Raw genomic sequence first — 19,462 nt, forward strand, 5'->3', positions numbered from 1 at the left:
GGTTGGAAGTGTTGTGGATAGTGTGGAGGGCTGTCAGAGGTTACAGCGGGACATCGATAGGATGCAAAACTGGGCTGAGAAGTGGCAGCTGGAGTTCAACTCAGATAAATACGAGGTGGTTCATTTTGGTAGGTGAAATATGATGGCAGAATATAGTCTTAATGATAAGATTCTTGGCAGTGTGGAGGATCAGAGGGATCTTGGGGTCCGAGTCCATAGGACACTCAAAGCTGCTGTGCAGGTTGACTGTTTGAAGAAGTTTTAAGACTGTTTAAAAAGGCCTTCAGCAACTGGGATTGAGTTCAGGAACTGAGAGGTAATGTTACAACTATTTAGGACACTGGCCAGACCCCACTTGGAGTACTGTGCTCAGTTCTGGTCACCTCACTACAGGAAGGATGTGGAAACTATAGAAAGGGTGCAGAGGAGATTTACAAGGATGTTGCCTGGATTGGGGAGCATGCCTTATGAGAATAGATTGAGAGAACTTGGCCTTTTCTCCTTGGAGCGAAGGAGGATGAGAGGTGACCTGATAAAGGTGTACAAGATGATGAGAGGCATTGATCATGTGGATAGTCAGAGGCTTTTTCTTGGGCTGAAATGGCTAACACGAGAGGGCATAGTTTTAAGGTGCTTTGAAGTAGGTACAGAGGAAATGTCTGGGGAAAGTTTTTTACGTAGAGAGTGGTGAGTGCGTGAAATGCGCTGCCAGCGGTGGTAGTGGAGGCTGATACAATAGTGTCTTTTAAGAGACTCTTGGATAGGTACATGGAGCTGAGAAAAATAGAGGGCTATGGATAACCCTAGCTAATTTCTAAAGTAAATACTTTTTTGGCACAGCATTGTGGGCTGAAGAGCCTGTATTGTGCTGTAGGTTTTCTATGTTTCTATGTAAATCAAATTCTCACATTAAAACAGGTGCCCTTTATCATACAGATCTTCCTGATCTGCTAAACAGTCTGAAAAAAAAAAACCTCCCATTTCTATGCTGACTTCACTTTAATTTTAATCACATTATCAGTATTGGATGCTTTAAATATGAATGTCCTAATTTTAGAAAATTATCAACACACACAACATGCTGGAGGAAGTCAGCAGGCCAGCCAGCTGGAAAAAAGAACAGTCGACGTTTTGGGCTGAGACCCTTAGGCAGGATTGGCCAAAAAAGAAGAGTTGATTGGAGTATTGTGTGCAGTTTTGGGCTCGTTATTTTAGAAAGAATATACTGACGTTGGAGAAGGTTCAGAAAAGATTCAAGAGAATGATTCCAGGAATGACAGGGTTACTGTATGAGGAATGTCTTGCAGCTCTTGGGTTGTATTCCCTGGAGTTCAGGAGAATGAGGAAGGAGTCTCAGAAACATTCTGAATGTTAAAAAGCCTGAACAGATTAGATATGGTAAAGTTATTTCCCATGGTAGGAGATTCTAGGACAAGTGGGCATGACTTCAGGGTTGAAGGACGTCCTTTTAGAACTGAGATACAGAGAAATTAGTCTAAGGGTGGTAAATCTGTGGAATTTGTTGCCATGAGTGGCTGTGGAGGCCAAGTAATTTAGTGCATTTAAGGCAGAGATAGATAGATTCTTGATTAGCCAGGGCATCAAAGGGTATGGGGTGAAAGCAGTGGAGTGGGGATGACTGGAAGAATTGGATCAGCTCATGACTGAATGGCAGAGCAGACTTGGTGGGCTGAATGGCCTACTTCTGCTCCTATATCTTATGGTCTTATTTAAGAGTTGGAGGGAAGGAGAGGGAGAAACACCAGATGAAACTGGGAGGGGCAGAGATGAAGTAAAGTGTTGGGAAGTTGATTGATGAAAGAGATACAGGGCTGGAGAGGGGAGAGTCTGATAGAGGACAGAAGGCTAAGGAAGAAGGAAAAGGAGGAGTACCAGAGGGAGGCAATGGGCAGACAAGGAGATAACGTGAAAGAGGGAAAAGGGGATGGCAAATGGTGAAGGAGACTGAGCGGGGCCATTACTGGAAGTTAGAGAAATTGATGTTCATGCCATCAGTTTGGAAGCTACCCAGATGGAATATAAGGTGTTTGTCCTCCACGCTGAATGTGGCCTCATTACGACAGAAGAGGAGGTCATGTATTGACATATGGGAATAGTTAATGATTGGAATCCTTTCAATAATTTTGCCTAATGGCTGATTTGTGTTGATGTTTGATGTAATACATCACTAAATCAGCAGAAATTTTGAACCGTGTATCCAAGGACATCATTTGACTCTAATCTGGAATTTGTCTTGTTTTATTTGTTTGCAGCCCAGAAACAATCAGGAACGTGGATCTGTTATTGCAAAGACTATTTCTGGTGAGTTGTGTTTGAAATCTGCGAAGTATATTTTCCAATATGAATTAAATGTTAAACCCAGTTTTATAGAAGATGCGTTTTTAGAATCATCGAGCAATGTAACACAGATACAGGTTCTTCGGCCCATGCTGGCCATGGTGCCCACCAAGCCACTCCCAATTTTTTGTGTTCACCCTATATCCCTCTAAATTGCACTCCACCATGTACCTATCCATGTATGTCTTAAATGATATTATTGTACTTGCACCAACCACTTTCCCTGGCAGCATGTTCCATATACTTATCACACTCTTCATAAAGAAGTTGCCATTGGGTCGCTTTGAAAGCTTCCCCCCCCCCCCCCCCCACCCTAAATCTAGACCCCTGGTTTTGCTGTCCCCTACTTTGGGGAAAAGACTGTTACAAGATGTAATAATACATATGAGTCTGGTTATTTAAGATCATTATATTAGCAACAGAAATGCTTTCATAATACAAGAAAGATAAATCCTCCAAACTGCGGATTTTACACTTTCGATACCTTTCTAATCTTTGAGGCAGAATTTAGAATTTTTGTTCTGGAGTTTAAAGCTGATTTTATTTTTGGAACTTTTTTTTGGGTTCTCTTTCCACTGGGATTTGTTGGATCACTTTATCAGGAAGTTGTTTTCAACTTGTGAATTAATTAGTGATATTACTACATTTGAACTGGAGGATTGTGTATTTAAGTCACTGTCCAAACCTTGAGCACAAATGTAGGCTGTGGTTCTAGTGCATAACAGAGGCTGTGTTAGGTTGTTTGAGGTGCCTTCTTTCACATCAGATGTTTAATTGGACGGATGCAATGGCTACCACAGCATTGTATTGCTGATGAGTTCACATTAGTATTCTGGATATTTTTTCCCTCTCCAATTAGCATTTTGAAAATATCCATTCATGTCCACACATTCTCCCACAAATGTTTATTTAAGTAAATATCAGCTGCTGTTCCTATATCATGATTTCTGGATCTTTTATCATCTTGCTCGTAATAGTTAATTTTTCTATCACCTTTTGGTATCTGTTCTAAATAACTAGTATACTTAAGAATTTTGTAAATTGAGAAGATATTTTGTATCCTGTAATGAAAGGCACTTGCTTGTGAAAAGATATCAGAGACATTTGTGATGATCAAGTACTTTTTCAGGTTATGGACTTGCTATCTTTATTATTAATGATGATAATGATCATGTAAATGATTTGGTACAGTTATAAAAATAATACAGTATTCCTACCCTTCAATTTTAACTGTTTAACTTTATGAATAAATTCAGTCAGCATTATTAAAACTACTTTCTTTCTTTTTAGCTCCCTTCAAGTTTATACTTCAATATGTTGGATACAGGTAATTAAAGCTGTTTATTTCCTTGCATTTTCTCCTCCTTTAAGGCATAATGTGGTTGATTCTGTTTGTCTGTGCTGTTTTAGTAATATTATTGATTATTAGACTGGAGGTATTAGAAATATAGAAACATAGAGAGCCTACAACACAATACAAGCCCTTTGGCCCACAAAGCAGCGCCAAACATGGCCTTACCTTAGAAAAACGGAGGGCTATGGGTAACCCTAGGTAATTTCTAAGCTCCATGTACCTATCCAGGAGTCTCTTAAAAGACCCTATCATATCCGCCTCTACCACTGCTGCCGGCAGCCTATTCCTTGCACTCACCACTCTCTGTGTTAAAAATCTTACCCCTGACATCTCCTCTGTACCTACTTCCAATCACCTTAAAACTGTGCCCCCTCATGTTAGCCATAGTATTTTGATAACTCTGTCAGGGTTTCTTGTCTATTTAGTCTGACCTGGCATACTATAATATATTTTTTTATTGGTAAATTTAGTGTTCCATTTCAATAACTTTTAAGCATCAACACCAATTGACTGTTCCTTTTAATTGTAATACCTTTGCATTGATATAATGTTTAATATGACTGGTTTCTTAATAGGTTTAAGATATTTTCTAATAATCACTTTTTGAATTCTCCTCTCTGTAGCTCTTCCAGGTCTTTGCTCTCTCCTAGTTTTTTCCAGCTGGTTACAAAACAGATCACCTGGCAGCTTGTTGTAACCAGGTAATTAATGGTATTTTAAAGTTTTATTATGCTTTCGTACATGAGGCAATGTTATTTTTAGTTTGGATAGTAATGTTTTGAAGCCCTCAAATAATATGTAATAGATCTGTTAACATTTTAATAAAACCCTTTTACTGTTAGTCTGCTAAAGATTAAACTGATAAAATAGTAGAATGAAAGGGATAAAACATTGTGAAAATATTGTAAGCACTTAGTATTTTTTCCAAGAAAAATGATTACTATTTCAAAGTTAAAGTGGCTCAATGCTTCTCTGATGGAATCTTTTCAGTTTGAATTTTAACCATGCATTTGACCTTGTGTACAATTGCTGCAATATATGCATATATATATATATATATATATATATATATATATATATATTTTGACCTGACTATAGTGAATCACAGTCCAAAGGGTACACTAATCTTAAATTGAGGTTGTTTTTCTTCTTGTATTAATTATTTTGCTTAGTAGTATCAGTGACCATTTGGGCAGGAATTCAGTATATATTGGCCTCAAAACCTCTAAATGGTGCATATTTTTCATTTGAATGATGAGGTTAATATTGACTTGGCTTTGAATTCTTGCGTGGAGTTGTAATTTATACTTTTGGTTAGTGCTTCTGAAAGTAATGCATTCTTTTCAGGGTACTGGGAAAAATAATTAGAACTCAGCATTAGAGTTTTATTTTAGTTCTATGCATTAAAATTTGACAATATATTATCTGTTTTTGGACAGCAATGGAAAGTTGCTTGCTGTAGTTCAAGACCAATGCATTGAAATCAGGTACTGTATCATTCAAGTCCAAAGGATATTCTGCTTCTTGTATCCCTGTTTTCCTTTTTTAAGTTTTAATAATTGGCAGCTTCAGGTGAAGTTGCTTCTATTTTCTACCTATGTGTAAATGGTATGTGCTGTTCAGACCAGTTTTTTAAAGTCTGTCATATGATGTGAAGTTCTTGCTTGCAGCAGCAATACAAAGCAAAACATAAAAGTAGTATAAATTACAAAGTAAATATTGTGAACTGACAGCAACAATAAGGTAGTACTCATAGCTTTGTCGACTGTTGTGGAGATGGCGGGTTGGACTGTGTCAGTGTTAATGTTCCACACAGGTCTTTTCCATCACAATGCAATAAATCCTTTCTGCACATTATGGATCAGCCATGATGAAATGGAAGAGAAACTTGATGGGTCGAATAGCCTCTCCCTCAGATGGTGCAGTTCCTGGCAGTGCGCAGATTAACATGCGCAGACAATCTAGCCTGTCATTCCACTGATCTAACACTGGAGGGCAGCACCAATAGGAAAGGCCAGCCCCCAACTGAGGATGGACGCCATGCTACACCGCCTCCAGTGTCTTCTATCAGGACTGCAGCAGCAGGCAAGCCCATGGCTTGAGGCCTGGTCCTCAAAGGCCACGCCATCTGTTGTGCCACCAAACTAGGGAAACAGGCCTGCGGCATCTTAGGTTATCAATGTCCAACAGGGTCTTGCGATTGGCAGGTAAACATCCAAGACAATCACCCATGGTTATACTGCATGCGGCCTTCGTGCACAAACTTGATGGCTTCCCATAGCAGGCAGCAACACAGTCCAAATTGTACACCAATGAATAGCTCATTGATGGAGTAGACCCGCAGTGCCCAAACTTCTTGGAGTCCAGCGTTGTCCTGTGATTGGAAAATGATATTTAACTAAGAGTGAAAAAACACCTTTTGGTTGGCCCTTGAGAAGCCATTGCATCCAATCATGCCATTGTATCACAGGAAAGATACCAGGATGGATAGAGGATTGGCTGATTGCAAGGAGGCAAAGAGTGGGAATAAAGTGTTTTCTGTTGGTTGCCAGTGACTGTTGGTGTTGGGACTGCTTCTTTTTATGTTATACATTACATCATTCGTGAGACTCCGCAGAGAGTGGTGTGGACAGCCCAGCTCAACTGTAGATGTGAACTTCCCACAATTCAGGACATTTACAAAGATAAGTGTGTAAAACAGAGCCCAAAGGGTCATTGTAGACTCGAGTCACTCCAACCACAAACTGTTCCAGCTGCCACCATCCAGGAAGCGGTACTGCAGCATAATAGCCAGGACCAACAGGCTCTGGGACAGCTTCTTCCAGCAGGCCATCAGACTGATTATCTCATGCTGACGTAACTGTATCTCTATGCTATATTGACTATCCTGTTGTACATAATATTTATTATAAATTACTATAATTGCACATTTGAATGGGGATGTAACGTGAAGATTTTTAATTCCTCATGTATAAGAAGGATGTAAGTAATAAAGTCAATTCAATGCAATTCAGTGATTTGGATGATGGAAATGATGGCTTTGTGGCCAAGTTTGCAGACGATACGAGAATAGGTGGAGGGGGCAGGAAGTGTTGAGGAAGCAGGGAAGCTGCCAAAGGTCTTAGATAGATTAAGCGAATGGGCAAAGAAGTGGCAATGGAATAGTGTCAGGAAGTGTATGGTCATGCACTTTGGTAGAAGGAACAAGAACATAGGCTATTTTCTAAATGGACAGAAAGTTAAAAAATCCAAGGTGCAAAGGGACTTGGAAGTCCTTGCGCAGGATTCCCCGAAGGTTTACTTGCAGCTGAGTTGGTGGTGAGGAAGGTAAGTGCAATACTAACATCCATTTTGAGAGGGCTAGAATATAAGAGCAAGAATGTAATGCTGAGGTTTTATCAGGTATTGGTGATGAAAATGATGCTGGGATTAAAAGGCTTATTGCTTGAGGTCTGATTGATGGCCCTGGGCCCGTATTCATTGGATTGTAGAAGAATGAGGGGGGAATCTCATTGAAACCTATCGAATGTTGAAAGCCCTAGATCAGGTGGATGTGGAGAGGATGTTTCCCATAGTGGGGGAATCTAGGATCAAAGGGCACAGCCTCGGAATAGAGTTGAGGAAGTATTTCTTTAGCCAAAGGGTGGTGAATCTGTGGAACCAATTGGCACATGTGGCTTTTGAGGTCAAGTAATTGAGTCTATTTAAGCCAGAAGTTTATAGGTTCATGAAAGGTTACGGGGAGAAAGCAGGAGAATGGGTTAAGAGGGAAAGTAGTTCAACCATAATGAAATGGTGGAGCAGTATTATAATTCATCTCCTCTTGTCTTTCAATTTTTGTTTCTATTCTTAAGGTGATTATTAATGATAATAATTTTCTCTTTGAGCCTAGTCTACAAATGTCACAGATTATTCCTGTGTGGGATATCAAAGGGAAAGACTATGTCATCCTTGTCCAAAGCCCCTTCCATAAAATTTTGTGAGGTTACTAAAAACTGAAAACCTGATTGTTTTTATTTTGTATATTTTCTTTCAATTTGGAGACACTGAAATTAATTGGCTTGCTTTGGGCTCCATCAGAGATCAACTAACATAATGTGGAGATGAGCATAGTAACAAGTCCTGGCCACTTAAACCAATTCATCATACATTGTCCCACACCAAGTTATTTTTTATCATTCAGTTTACGTGGATTTTCTTAAATGATTATGGGATAACACTCACCAATAAGCTTATTTGACAGCATCTGCCATCTGTCATGTACCCGGCCCTGACACACCTAAAAAAAATCAAGTACACGGGTCAGATTGCTGTTTCTGGATTTCATTTTGGCATCCAACACTATTGTCCCACAGACCTTGGTGAACAAACTCCTCCTCCTCAGTCTAAATACACTGCGGAGCAGTTTCGAGCTCCTGGGAGTGCACCTCGCACAACCTCTCCTGGTCCCAGAACACATCCTACACAATCACGAAAGCTCACCAATGCCTCTACTTTTTGAGGAGGCTGAAGTGAGCTGGACTCTATCCATGTATACTCATAAACCACAGTGGAGAGCATCCCATAGTGCTGCAGCACTGCATGATAAGGAAACTGCACTGTGGTAGATAGGAAGGCTTTACAACAGGTGGTCGAAACTGCCCAACGCATTACTGGCGCCAGCCTACTGCCCCTCCTCCCTCACGTATACAGAAAAGCCCAGTAATATCATTAAGGATCCCCCCCCCCCCCCCACCCTGCTCATGGTTACTCATGGACTGTTTGTACATAGCATCCTTGCCAGAACCACCAAACTCAATAGTTATTTTTCCTGAGCAGTAAGGCTGATCAGCATCTTCCATCCACTAATCCACCACTACTACTGTATCATTTCCTGTCTGAGTTATGTACAGACATTCCTGTACCTAGCGTCAATTTTTATACATAGAATCAATATAAGTACAATAAGCTACTGTAATCAAAATAAGTTATCTGCTGTATTTATATTTAATTATGTTTTTTTTTGTGTTCATTGGATCCGGTGTAAGAATTATTTCGTTCTCCTTTATACTTGCGTACTGAAAATGACATTTAAAAATCTTAAAGCTTGAATCTTGATTAAAAAATTAAGTGACTCTTTTCCTAATCTTTGCAAAATATTTTACAGATCTGCAAAAGATGAATTTGGCTCTGTCATTGGAAAATGTATAGGTAACACACTTGTAACTTTTGATTAATTATTGTGCGTAAAGACTCTGCAGCTAAAGGGGTAGTGGATGCTGAGATTTAGTTGTTTGCTGAACCTGGGTTTGTGGTAACCAATATTTACTTTAAAACAGGTCAGCTTCTGGCTTTCCTCCCAAATCTTATCTTTCTGTAGCTTAGTTGCCATATGAAAATCAACTTTATGGCATCTTACATTTTTAATTGGGGGGGGGGGAAGCACACCAAATTGCACACCATCTGGTCAAATAATCTGCACTGGCTGTGTTAAAGCTGGAATTTCTTTAATTGAATTTGATAATCTTCAATATGTCAAATATTTAGAATGAACAGACATCCACGATAAATATTTGAAAGAGAAACATAATGTTGGCAGAGATGGGTGGGCATGGGATGTATTTGGAGGGGTTGGTGGGTGGGAGAAGAGCTTGTTTATATGTTCAAGTATCAATTTGTACCATAATCTGAAATACTTTTTCTCAACTCCTAGATATTAGTCCTAAGTGTTATTTTGTTGGCTGTGAAGAATGTCACCACCTGTCCTTTTTAACAATTTCAATGCTGTAAATTCTTTGAATTATGTAATAACCTAAGCATGGTGTTAGCCACCTGCTTGGATGATAACATTGAACAAATTAACTACTGCAAGCTGGACTTGGATAATTGCCATCTTTGATAATGAGTCCTGCAGCTATTTTCGTGAAGTAGACAGAGAGATATTAGCTTAATCAGTGTAGAGTTACAGTTTGTGGATCTGTTTCAAGAAGATGCCACCACTATAGAAATGATCCAGTTAATAATGGTTTATTTTTACAGCAGTTATTTAGGAGAGCACTTTATTTAAAAAAAACAGCTTTTATTTTCATAGCATACGACTTTGTAATAATGAACCTAGATTACAAAAGTTGAGAAGTTAATTACTTGTTTTTATTTCTAGTTCCAAAGGATCCTTACCCTCAGTGGCGTCGTGTGGCATGGAGTCACGATTGTACATTGCTGGCTTATGCTGAGAGCTCGGGCACAGTGAGGGTGTTTGACTTGATGGGCAGTGAACTCTTCGTAATTTCACCGGTACTACTGATGTTTATCTTCTAATGTGATGACGTAAAGTGGTATTTGAAAACATAATTTTCCCAGCTATGCGCTTTTTTTAATATCAGAGGCATACTTCTGTTGATGAAGATATTAAAAAGATAGGTTTCTCTGAACAAAAAGTGTAATTTACAATATTTTCAGAAAAAAGTAAAGATACTGTTATCAATTTTATGGTTATATTTGGATAATAGCAAATAATAACTTAGTAGAGACAAATTCAATGTATTTGTTCTGTACTGCAAGGCGAGGTGGAACATTGGGCAGGCATTTCGAGTTTGTGCCTCATCTCTATGACCATAAGTTTACTTTGGATTCTGTGCTTTGCTGCCATGCCCCAAAAATATATGAGTTGGAACCTTGGGGAGTTGACAAGTATATGGGGGAGAATGAGATGGGATTAGAGTAAGTGAATGCATGACTGACTTTAGTTCATTTTACCACTTGGGAGGGTAGTTCACCCAGAATGTTATGGTGTAAGCCAAGTATAGCATTTTAAGGAAATAGCCATAAAATTGAGGGAAAATGAAAACAGTGGTTGGAAAACTGCAGTGTATTGGAAACTTTGTTCAACAAGCTGGAGGAACTCAGCAGTTCAGACAGCATCCGTGGAAATGAGCAGTCAACGTTTCGGGCCAAGACCCTTTGTCAAGACATCTGACGATGTGTCCTGATGAAGGGCCTCAGCCCAAAACATTGACTGCTCATTATCCGACCTGCTGAGTTCCTCCAGCTTATTGTACATGTTGCTTTGACCCCAGCATCTGAAGTGTATTTTGTGTTTGAAAACTTTGTTTCTTGTTAAACCTATAAATTTTGTGGGGAGAGTGTGACTGTTTCAACTGCAACTGGGATGTTTTCTCTGTTTTAATGAAATAAGTAGCCTACAACTGACCTATTTTTCAAATGATTTTAAGTCTACTAGCTTTGCAGGCGACCTCAGTCATGCTGTGGCAGGGTTGATCTTCCTGGAGTCCACTGATTCTGCTCAATACTCAGCAGAACTTCTGGTAGTCAACTATCGTGGTCAGCTGAAGAGCTATTTGGTCAGGTAAACTCTTGACATTTGACATTAATCTGCACCCTATTTTGCTGCACAACATTCTAATCTGAATTTGACTCCATCTACACCAATCAAGTGAAACCATTAATTGTCTAAATTTTATGTTCATAGAAATAATTTCCACTTCCAAAAACAAATTGTTGTGATGGCAGGTACACACATTTATAATTGGTGTCCAAATCCAATACATCTATAAAGTTCTTCATAAACTAAGTTAGGTCCTTTCTGGGTTAAGTCAAAAATCAACACTCTTAGTTATACAGCAAACATGAGGAAATCTGCAGATACTGGAAGTTCAAACAACAACATACACAAAATGCTGGTGGAACACAGCAGGCCAGGCAGCATCTATAGGGAGAAGCACTGTCGACGTTTCAGGCCGAGACCCTTCATCAGGACTAACCGAAAGGAAAGATAGTAAGAGATTTGATAGTAGTGGGGGGGGGGGGGGGGGGAAATGTGAAATGATAGGAGAAGACCGGAAGGGCGGAAGGGGTGGGATGAAGTTAAGCGCTGAAAAGGTGATTGGCAAAAGTGATACAGAGCTGGAGAAGGGAAAGAATCATAGGACGGGAAGCCTTGGGAGAAAGAAAGGGGGGGAAGCACCAGAGGGAGATGGAGAACAGACAAACAACTAAATATGTCAGGGATGGGGTAAGAAGGGGAGGAGGGGTATTAACGGAAGTTAGAGAAGTCAGTGTTCATGCCATCAGGTTGGAGGCTACCCAGCCGGTATATAAGGTGTTGTTCCTCCAACCTGAGTTTGGATTCATTTTGACAGTAGAGGAGGCCATCAGAGTGGGAATGGGACATGGAATTAAAATGTGTGGCCACTGGGAGATCCTGCTTTTTCTGGCGGACCGAACGTAGGTGTTCAGCGAAACGGTCTCCCAGTCTGCGTCGGGTCTCACCGATATATAAAAGGCCACACCGGGAGCACTGGACGCAGTATACCACACCAGCCGGCTCACAGATGAAGTGTCGCCTCACCTGGAAGCTGGTGTGGTATACTGCATCCGGTGTACTAATCACCTTTCCAGCTCTTAGCTTCATCCCACCCCCTCCGGTCTTCTCCTATCATTTCACATTTTCCCCTCCCCCCACTACTTTCAAATTTCTTACTATCTTTCCTCTCAGTTAGTCCTGACGAAGGGTCTTGGCCTGAAACGTCGACAGTGCTTCTCCCTATAGATGCTGCCTGGTCTGCTGTGTTCCACCAACATTTTGTGTGTGTTGTTCTTTTAGTTATAAGTTTTGGCATTGAGCAATCTGCAGATTAGAAACTGAAAGTAACTGGAGTATATTTATTTTCAGTATTTGCCCAGAACCATCAACTCTATCTGCTTCTGCCCTATCAAGCCGCGCAAAGATTTCACATATTTCAATAGGATTTGATTTTTTTTTTAAGTCCAGGGACAATAGGGCTAGTGTGTTTTGTTTCTGCTCATTCAACAAACTTGGTATTATTTGTTGAATATCACTCTGGTGAACCTTTACTCCTAGCTCAATTTTATCCTTTCTTCGACCTGTCCTCTATATTCCAGATGCAGACTCAACAAGGTCTGTATAAATATTGCAAGATATGTTGTTACACTCAAATTCTCTTGCAGTAAAGATCAGCACACTATTTAGCTTGCTGTACTGCATGTTAACTTTCTGTTGTTCATGCAGAAAGACACACAGTTTCTTTGAACACCAGCATCTTTCAACTTCTCAGCATTTGAATTTTGCCTATTTTTTTTGCTGAAGTTGACGATTTATTTTGGTGATGAAGTGTGGAGTAGGCCGCGCCGCCCTGGCAGCCCTGATTTAATCCAAACCTCATAACAGAATAATTTACAATGACAAATTAACCTACCACTACCAACACCTGGGGAAAACCCATGCAGTCCACAAGGAGGATGCTCAGAGACTTCTTACTGAGGGCACCAGAATTGAACAACAAACTCTGATGCTATGAAATATCATATGTTACCATATGAAATTCTATCTAGCACGTTTCTTTTCTCTCTATTAGCAAATCCCTCAGTCCTCACCAATATATTATCACCAGTATTATGCACTTCAATAGAAACTTGAATATCATGGGTTTCATTGCAAAACCAGTCCATGAGTATTGTGGTCCATTGAATTTGTTAAATACAGCACTTTTATAAATGCAAAGTGTTGCCGTTTTTTAAGCATAAATTTGAACCAGCAATCCATTATGCTTGTTGTCTCCTTTGATAGGAATCCATACATAAATAAGTAACCATGCTTCAGAACTTTAGGTGTGTTTTAAAACCAAAGCTTTCTGACATTGGTGTAATTAAACCTGGTATGTAATTTGGGCACTGATTTCCATATTTATCTCTAAATGTGTAAAGCTAGAAGCTGTTATCTGATTTCTTCCTTGATGACCATATTTGTTTGCAGATGCTACTTTTATTCTTGCTTTAAAATTAATGCAAATGTTTTGAAACTTCTCCAAAACCATAAACTCTTGGGTCTTTATTTCCCTCTGTCCAGTGTTGGAACCAATCAAACTTTCCAAGAAAAACACAGCTTCAACTTTAACAACTATTATTCTCATGGTGTAATTACAGTGATCTACCATTCTGGTCACAGGTAAACATTTTTTTAAATTCATAATTGCAAATGTATCCTTACAACTTAAAAAGCCCTGAAAAATCTTAATTCATTTTAAGCAAATGGTATGCCTTTTTCATGTGTATTTGACGTACAGATAAGCTAGAAGCAACCTTAGCATGATGGATCCCAAACACTCCAATACATTACAAAGCAAATTTTGGGTATGGGTTTAACATAATACTTCCAGAAAATTGAATCACATTTCAAGCAATTTTTGAATCACAAGTTTGATGCCGTATCACGGATAAATTAGATTTTTGTCTTGTGTAGCCACCTTAAATGAAGGCAATGTTAGCATTCAATTCAAGAGAACTAGAATATAAAAGTAGGAATGTAACGCTGAGGCTTTATACAGCATTTGTCAGAGCGTACTTGGAGTACTGTGAGCAGTTTTGGACCCCTTATCTAAGAAAGGATGTGCTGCCATTAGAGTGAGTCCAAAGGAGGTTCACAAGAATGATTCCAGGAGTAAAAGGGTTAATGTTTGAGGAGCATTTGATGGCTCTTGGCCTCAACTCATTGGAGATCAGAAGAAAGAAGAGGAGTCACATTGAAACCTATTGAATATTGAAAGGCCTGGATAGACTGAATGTGGAGAAGGTTTTTATGATAGCAGGGGAGTCTAGGACCAGATGACACCACCTCAGAATATTAGGACATCCATTTAGAATTGAGATGAGGAGGAATTTCTTCATCCAGAGAGTGCCGAATGTGTGGAATTCATTGCCACAGATGGCTGTGGAAGCCAAGTCATTGGTTATATTTAAAGCGGAGGTTGAATAGTTCCTGATTAATCAGGGTGTCAGTGGTTACAGGGAGAAGGCAGACGAATGGGGTTGAGAAGTGGAATAAATCAGCCATGATGGAATGGTGGAGCAGACTCAATGGTCTGAAAGGTTTAATTGTGCTGCTATGTCTTATATGGGTGAATGATATACAAATTCACCATGAATGTTGATTGGTGTTTGCCTATTTTTAAGTCCAATTTTTAAGTCAAGTATAATTGTTTGCACATGGTTTAGTCTGTAGCACTTTTTGTTCTGTGTTAATGTTATTTTTTCCTTTGTACTACTACAATGCATGATGTAATGAAATCACCTGCATGGATGGCATACAAAACAAAGTTTTTCACTGTCCCTCTGTCCGTATGACAACAGTAAACCAATTTACCAGGTTTTCCTGTTTCCATTTTTTATGTCCATAGGAAAAAAACAGCTATTCAGATAAATTTGCACACTTTGTGATTTCATTTGATGCATTTCAATATAATGTGAACTTAGTAAGTTAACAGCTTGCTCTGCCGGTTCAGAGAATCTAAATTCCTATAGAGTATAATGCCAGAAAGTTGAAGCATCAAAGTTGAATTTATCTCCTGCATTCAAATATTTCAACTGTAACTTCCATGACAGCAAGGGAGGAGAGGAATTGAAGGTAGTGGAAGAACTCTGAATTAAATTGTTCCAAAGACTTGAAATTAGAAGCTCCATTCGGGTGTTTTACGATCCAGCGGATAAGAATTTTAACAATCTTCAGTAGTCAACAAAACAATAGTTTGTTTTTCCCTGTGTGATCTTAGTTTGGGGAGAAAAAAGTACCCTTGTAATATAATATAATAAATGATTAATTTATAATGTCTTTTAGCAAATGTGAATTTATAAGTATGAAAATGAAATTTGCTATTTGATACAGCATTTACTTTACCAACCTTTAACATTATCTATTTTGCTAGCTCAATCATGTGTTATTAATGTATGATGCTTTAACCTTTTGTTTAATCAGTGTATAATTTATAACAATGCAGACTATTGTTAGTTGGGGGCTATGAAACCCATGAAGAAGGACTCTCAAAAGCCACCAGTTATGGAATAACTTCCTGGCGGGTTCTTTCCGGTGCACCTTACTATAAACAGGTCACCAACTATGAAGAGGATGTTGGTGCTGTAAGTGAAAGAATGTCTTTTTTATCATATATTTTTGTTTGCTTATTAATTATATGTGAAATAGTTGAATTTCATATCAGAATTAAGAGAGTATTGCAGTTAAATTCCCGTGAATTTAATACACCGTCTTTGAGCTGTTGATTTTTTTTGCATGATTCTTGCACATGAATTTTTTTTGTATTTATGTAGTTCAGAATCTCTTTGAAACATTCCAAATTTCATTTTGAAGTATTTTTCATACATAAAAACAATATTACTATGTGGGAATACAGAGGGATTTTCATTCCTCTCCACCCTTCAGTGGTTCGTGCATCTGCAGTTAATGCTGAAATTGTGTGATTGCAGTCCAATTTTAATCTTGTTCCTTTAAGATTCACTGCAGAAATACCTTGGTATGGGATACATTATTCACAAATATGCACCATCTTGAGGATCAAGTATTTGCTCAGTAACAACTGTAACAATGAAATATTCCAGATTTTAAAAAATAATAATTTTCATCTATTCTCCAGTGATTATTTCTCCAAGGAGCATTTTCCTTGTCAGAGGTCTTAAGGTCATAAAAGCTTTTGCGCCTTATACATCTTAGTGGTAACAAGCCCTCTCACAAAGACAACTCCAGAGCTAGTTTGACATGTCAAATTAAGCACTCAAAGTTTCAAAATACTTTTGAGAGTTTCAATATGATTAATAACTTAGTTAATGTTAAAAATTCAAGAAAAAGTATCAAGAGGTCTGAACACACTACAAGATACAATACTGTACAAAAGTCTTGGAGGTGTGTGTGTGTATGTAAATATATTACAAACATTTGGTTTATTCATTACAGAACGTCCCAGTACTCCCTGCTCCATCCCTTCTCCCAACCATGATTCCTCTCCACCTCCACCTCCCTCCCCACCTCCCGAGACCTCTCTCAGAATCAGGTTTGCCATCACTCACCTTTGTCATGAAACTTGTTCTTGTTTACGGCAGCAGGATGGTGCAGTACATGAAATTACTGCAGTACTGTGCAAAAGTCTTAGGCACCCTAGCTATATATATGTGCTGTAAACTTTTGCACAGTACTGTATGTATAGTTGATTCTGGTTAATTGGGACACATCAGGACTGGTACACTTTGGCCTAATTAAGCAGTTGACAATTAGCCAAAGTTTCATGGAAACAGTTTAAGAAGGTATAAAAAGGACAAAATACCATCTGATTAAGAAATTATGCATTTAAATAAAATACAGAATAAATTAGAACACTACCAGTAATACTGCAGCATGTTGCAAATATGTATTAGTTCCTTATAGTTGTTGATAGAAGAATTCATTCAGTTTACGTTGCCGTGTTCTTTTGATTGACTGTAAATTGATAAAATCATCGCAGACACAGTGCAGATGGTGGACTGCTTTCATTGGCTTTTTGCATGAAGTAATGTTGTAATCTAACAATAACTTTCCAGATGATGATGAGTGGTGCTGGGCAGATGGCCTTTAATTTGGTCCAGAAGGGTAATCTTTTTCAGCTTGTGTCAAATATTTTTCTGACATTTTGGCAAAGGTATGAATATTACTTTTAAGTCAAAATAAAAACAGGATATTAAAAAATCACAGCCTTTGGAATCGGCGAATGCTGGCCCAAATGGATAACATGAGCACATCCAACTGATGCTATCTAAAAAACTGTTCGCCCTAAGGATGGTTTAGTGTCTAACTGCCACACAGCATGCATACAATTGGCGCTAGTTAGAAACTGTTCAGCCACAGTCTCCTGTCCCAGTTAAGTGGCATTGTGTCCCAAATAAGTGGCTGTCGCAATTAACCAGAATCCACTGTATTTTAAAGCAAGCTAAAGTAGCAAACCATTAGGGATTTAAAAAAAAAAATTAAATGTTTGTAAGAATTAATGAAGTATCTAAACTTTTAAACTTAATAAACTGAGGCTTTTATTGTTGGTTCCTTACATTTCTTTTCAGGTTTGGTGTTGGGTTATTCATTTTATCTAAAACATAGGTGTAGGACATGTACCCTGTTTCCTCGTCATGCTGCACTCCATGCATGTCTATTGAAGTTCTAAAGTTATTGTCCGAAATGCCTCATTATAAAAGAATTCTTTACTGCATAGCTTGTTTTCAAAATTCCTGTATTAGTAAATCATGTTTATTAAACTTTCAACTAACATCCATCTTGTTCTTTGCTGTCAGTCACAAAGAAGCTTATTACGGATGCTTAGTGTTCGACCCTTCTGGCGACGGCAGCCGGAGCAGGTAAGGTTTACATGAAAAAAATGATGGTTTGGATTGCTGAGTCAAAGGAATTTTAGTTGCTTATAGCTCTCATTTGGGAAAGATTTTAAAGTAGCAATTAATGCTATTTTACAAAATTAAAAATTTATCCTTTAACTGCATAAAAGGATAAATACCATTCTCAATTTTCTTTCTGCTTCCTATTTTTCCAGGATCCTGCTCTCTCCCCACCCTTCTGTGTGTATGTCTGCATTCGTACACATTTGTGCAGTGGAATTTATTTCATTCTATTTAACCTTCCTCTTTTGTTCTGCTCCTCAGACTTGCTGCACTATATTTTCTTATTCTATTAGATTTAAGTTTGAATCTATTATCAGCCAAAATAATGTATTGTGCTGGCTCTGTATATCAAGTTGAAAGGACCTCTGCACAAAAACTTGTTTCATCTGGAGTTGGTTATCAGAAAAAATGAAACAGCAAAAAAAATTGATGACAATCATGCATTTTGTATTGTGATTACAAATTTTTTACTTTAAAGATTTAGAATTAACCACTAGACATTGGAACAGAATTAGGCCATTGAGTCCATCAAATTTGCTCTGTCATTCCGTCATGGCTGATTTATTACCCTTCTCAACCCAATTCTGCTGTCTTCTCTCTGTGACCTTTGATGCCTTGACTAATCAGGACACTATCAACCCCCCCACTTTAAATATACCCAATGACGTGGCCTCCACAACCGCCTGTGGCAATGAATTCCACAGATTCATCACTCAACGAAATTTCTCTTCCACCTTTGTTCTAAATGGATGACCCTCTATTCTGAGGCTGTAGTCCTAGAGTCCCCCACTATCAGAAGTGGTCCCTCCACATCTATTCTATCTCAGCCATTCAACAGGTTCTAATGAGACCCCCCTTAATTCTTCTTATCTCCAGAGTACAGGCCCAGAGACATCAAATGCCTCTCGTACATTAACCCCAAAAATCGTTTTTACTGCACTCCTTAAAATATAACACATAAAACTTAGGCATTCTAAGCCATGAATGTAATCATTATTTTCATATCTGTTAATTGGCCATAACTATTTGGACTGGTCTCCCTGCTCAGAATTGTAAACCTTGATATTGCAAAGCCTGGCCTGAAGCACCCCAGATTTGAGAGCTGGAGTTTGAATTGAAGTGGAACCTCCATTATCTTAATGAAGCATGCCAGCTCCTGCAGAACCCTGAGAACATTAGCATCTTTCTGACTGTCACTGTTAAGGTTCATTTAATAGTGATGACATTTTTTGAATTGTAAAGAAAAAAGTAAATTTCTGAAAGGATACACAAAAATATCAAATCAAGTTTAAATCACTATGCTGAAGAATCTTAATGCTCAGTTCTGTAATTGCAACCAATAGTGCAATTAGCTGGCAAATGATTATTTTGAATCTGTCAGTCAGTCCAGCAACAATGCATACAAAATACTGGAGGAACTCAGCAGGTTAGGCAGCATCAATGGAGGAAAATGAACAGTTGGCATTCTGTACCTAGACCCTTCATCAGGACTAGAAAGGAAGAAAGCCAGAATAAGCAGGTCGGTGTGTG

The 19,462-nt window shown here is 38.6% G+C and overlaps 1 protein-coding gene across 5 annotated transcripts in view; it reads left to right on the top strand.

Annotated features, from left to right (window-relative positions):
• Positions 1-19,462, top strand: part of nbas (NBAS subunit of NRZ tethering complex) — a 325,125-nt gene that overhangs the window by 12,982 nt on the left and 292,681 nt on the right. For all 5 annotated transcript variants that reach the window (XR_009514327.1, XM_059981865.1, XM_059981866.1 and 2 more), the window contains exons 2-11: positions 2,274-2,322; positions 3,649-3,685; positions 4,336-4,413; positions 5,152-5,199; positions 8,859-8,902; positions 9,852-9,985; positions 10,924-11,057; positions 13,578-13,676; positions 15,502-15,640; positions 17,831-17,893. Coding sequence is in view for 4 of the 5 variants with exons in the window: in XM_059981865.1 (XP_059837848.1) it covers positions 2,274-2,322; positions 3,649-3,685; positions 4,336-4,413; positions 5,152-5,199; positions 8,859-8,902; positions 9,852-9,985; positions 10,924-11,057; positions 13,578-13,676; positions 15,502-15,640; positions 17,831-17,893 (825 nt within the window). In the remaining variant the exon portion in view is untranslated. The remainder of the gene's footprint in view (positions 1-2,273; positions 2,323-3,648; positions 3,686-4,335; positions 4,414-5,151; positions 5,200-8,858; positions 8,903-9,851; positions 9,986-10,923; positions 11,058-13,577; positions 13,677-15,501; positions 15,641-17,830; positions 17,894-19,462) is intronic.

Source organism: Hypanus sabinus, chromosome 10 (assembly GCF_030144855.1).
Source record: "Hypanus sabinus isolate sHypSab1 chromosome 10, sHypSab1.hap1, whole genome shotgun sequence".
NCBI lineage: Eukaryota > Metazoa > Chordata > Chondrichthyes > Myliobatiformes > Dasyatidae > Hypanus > Hypanus sabinus.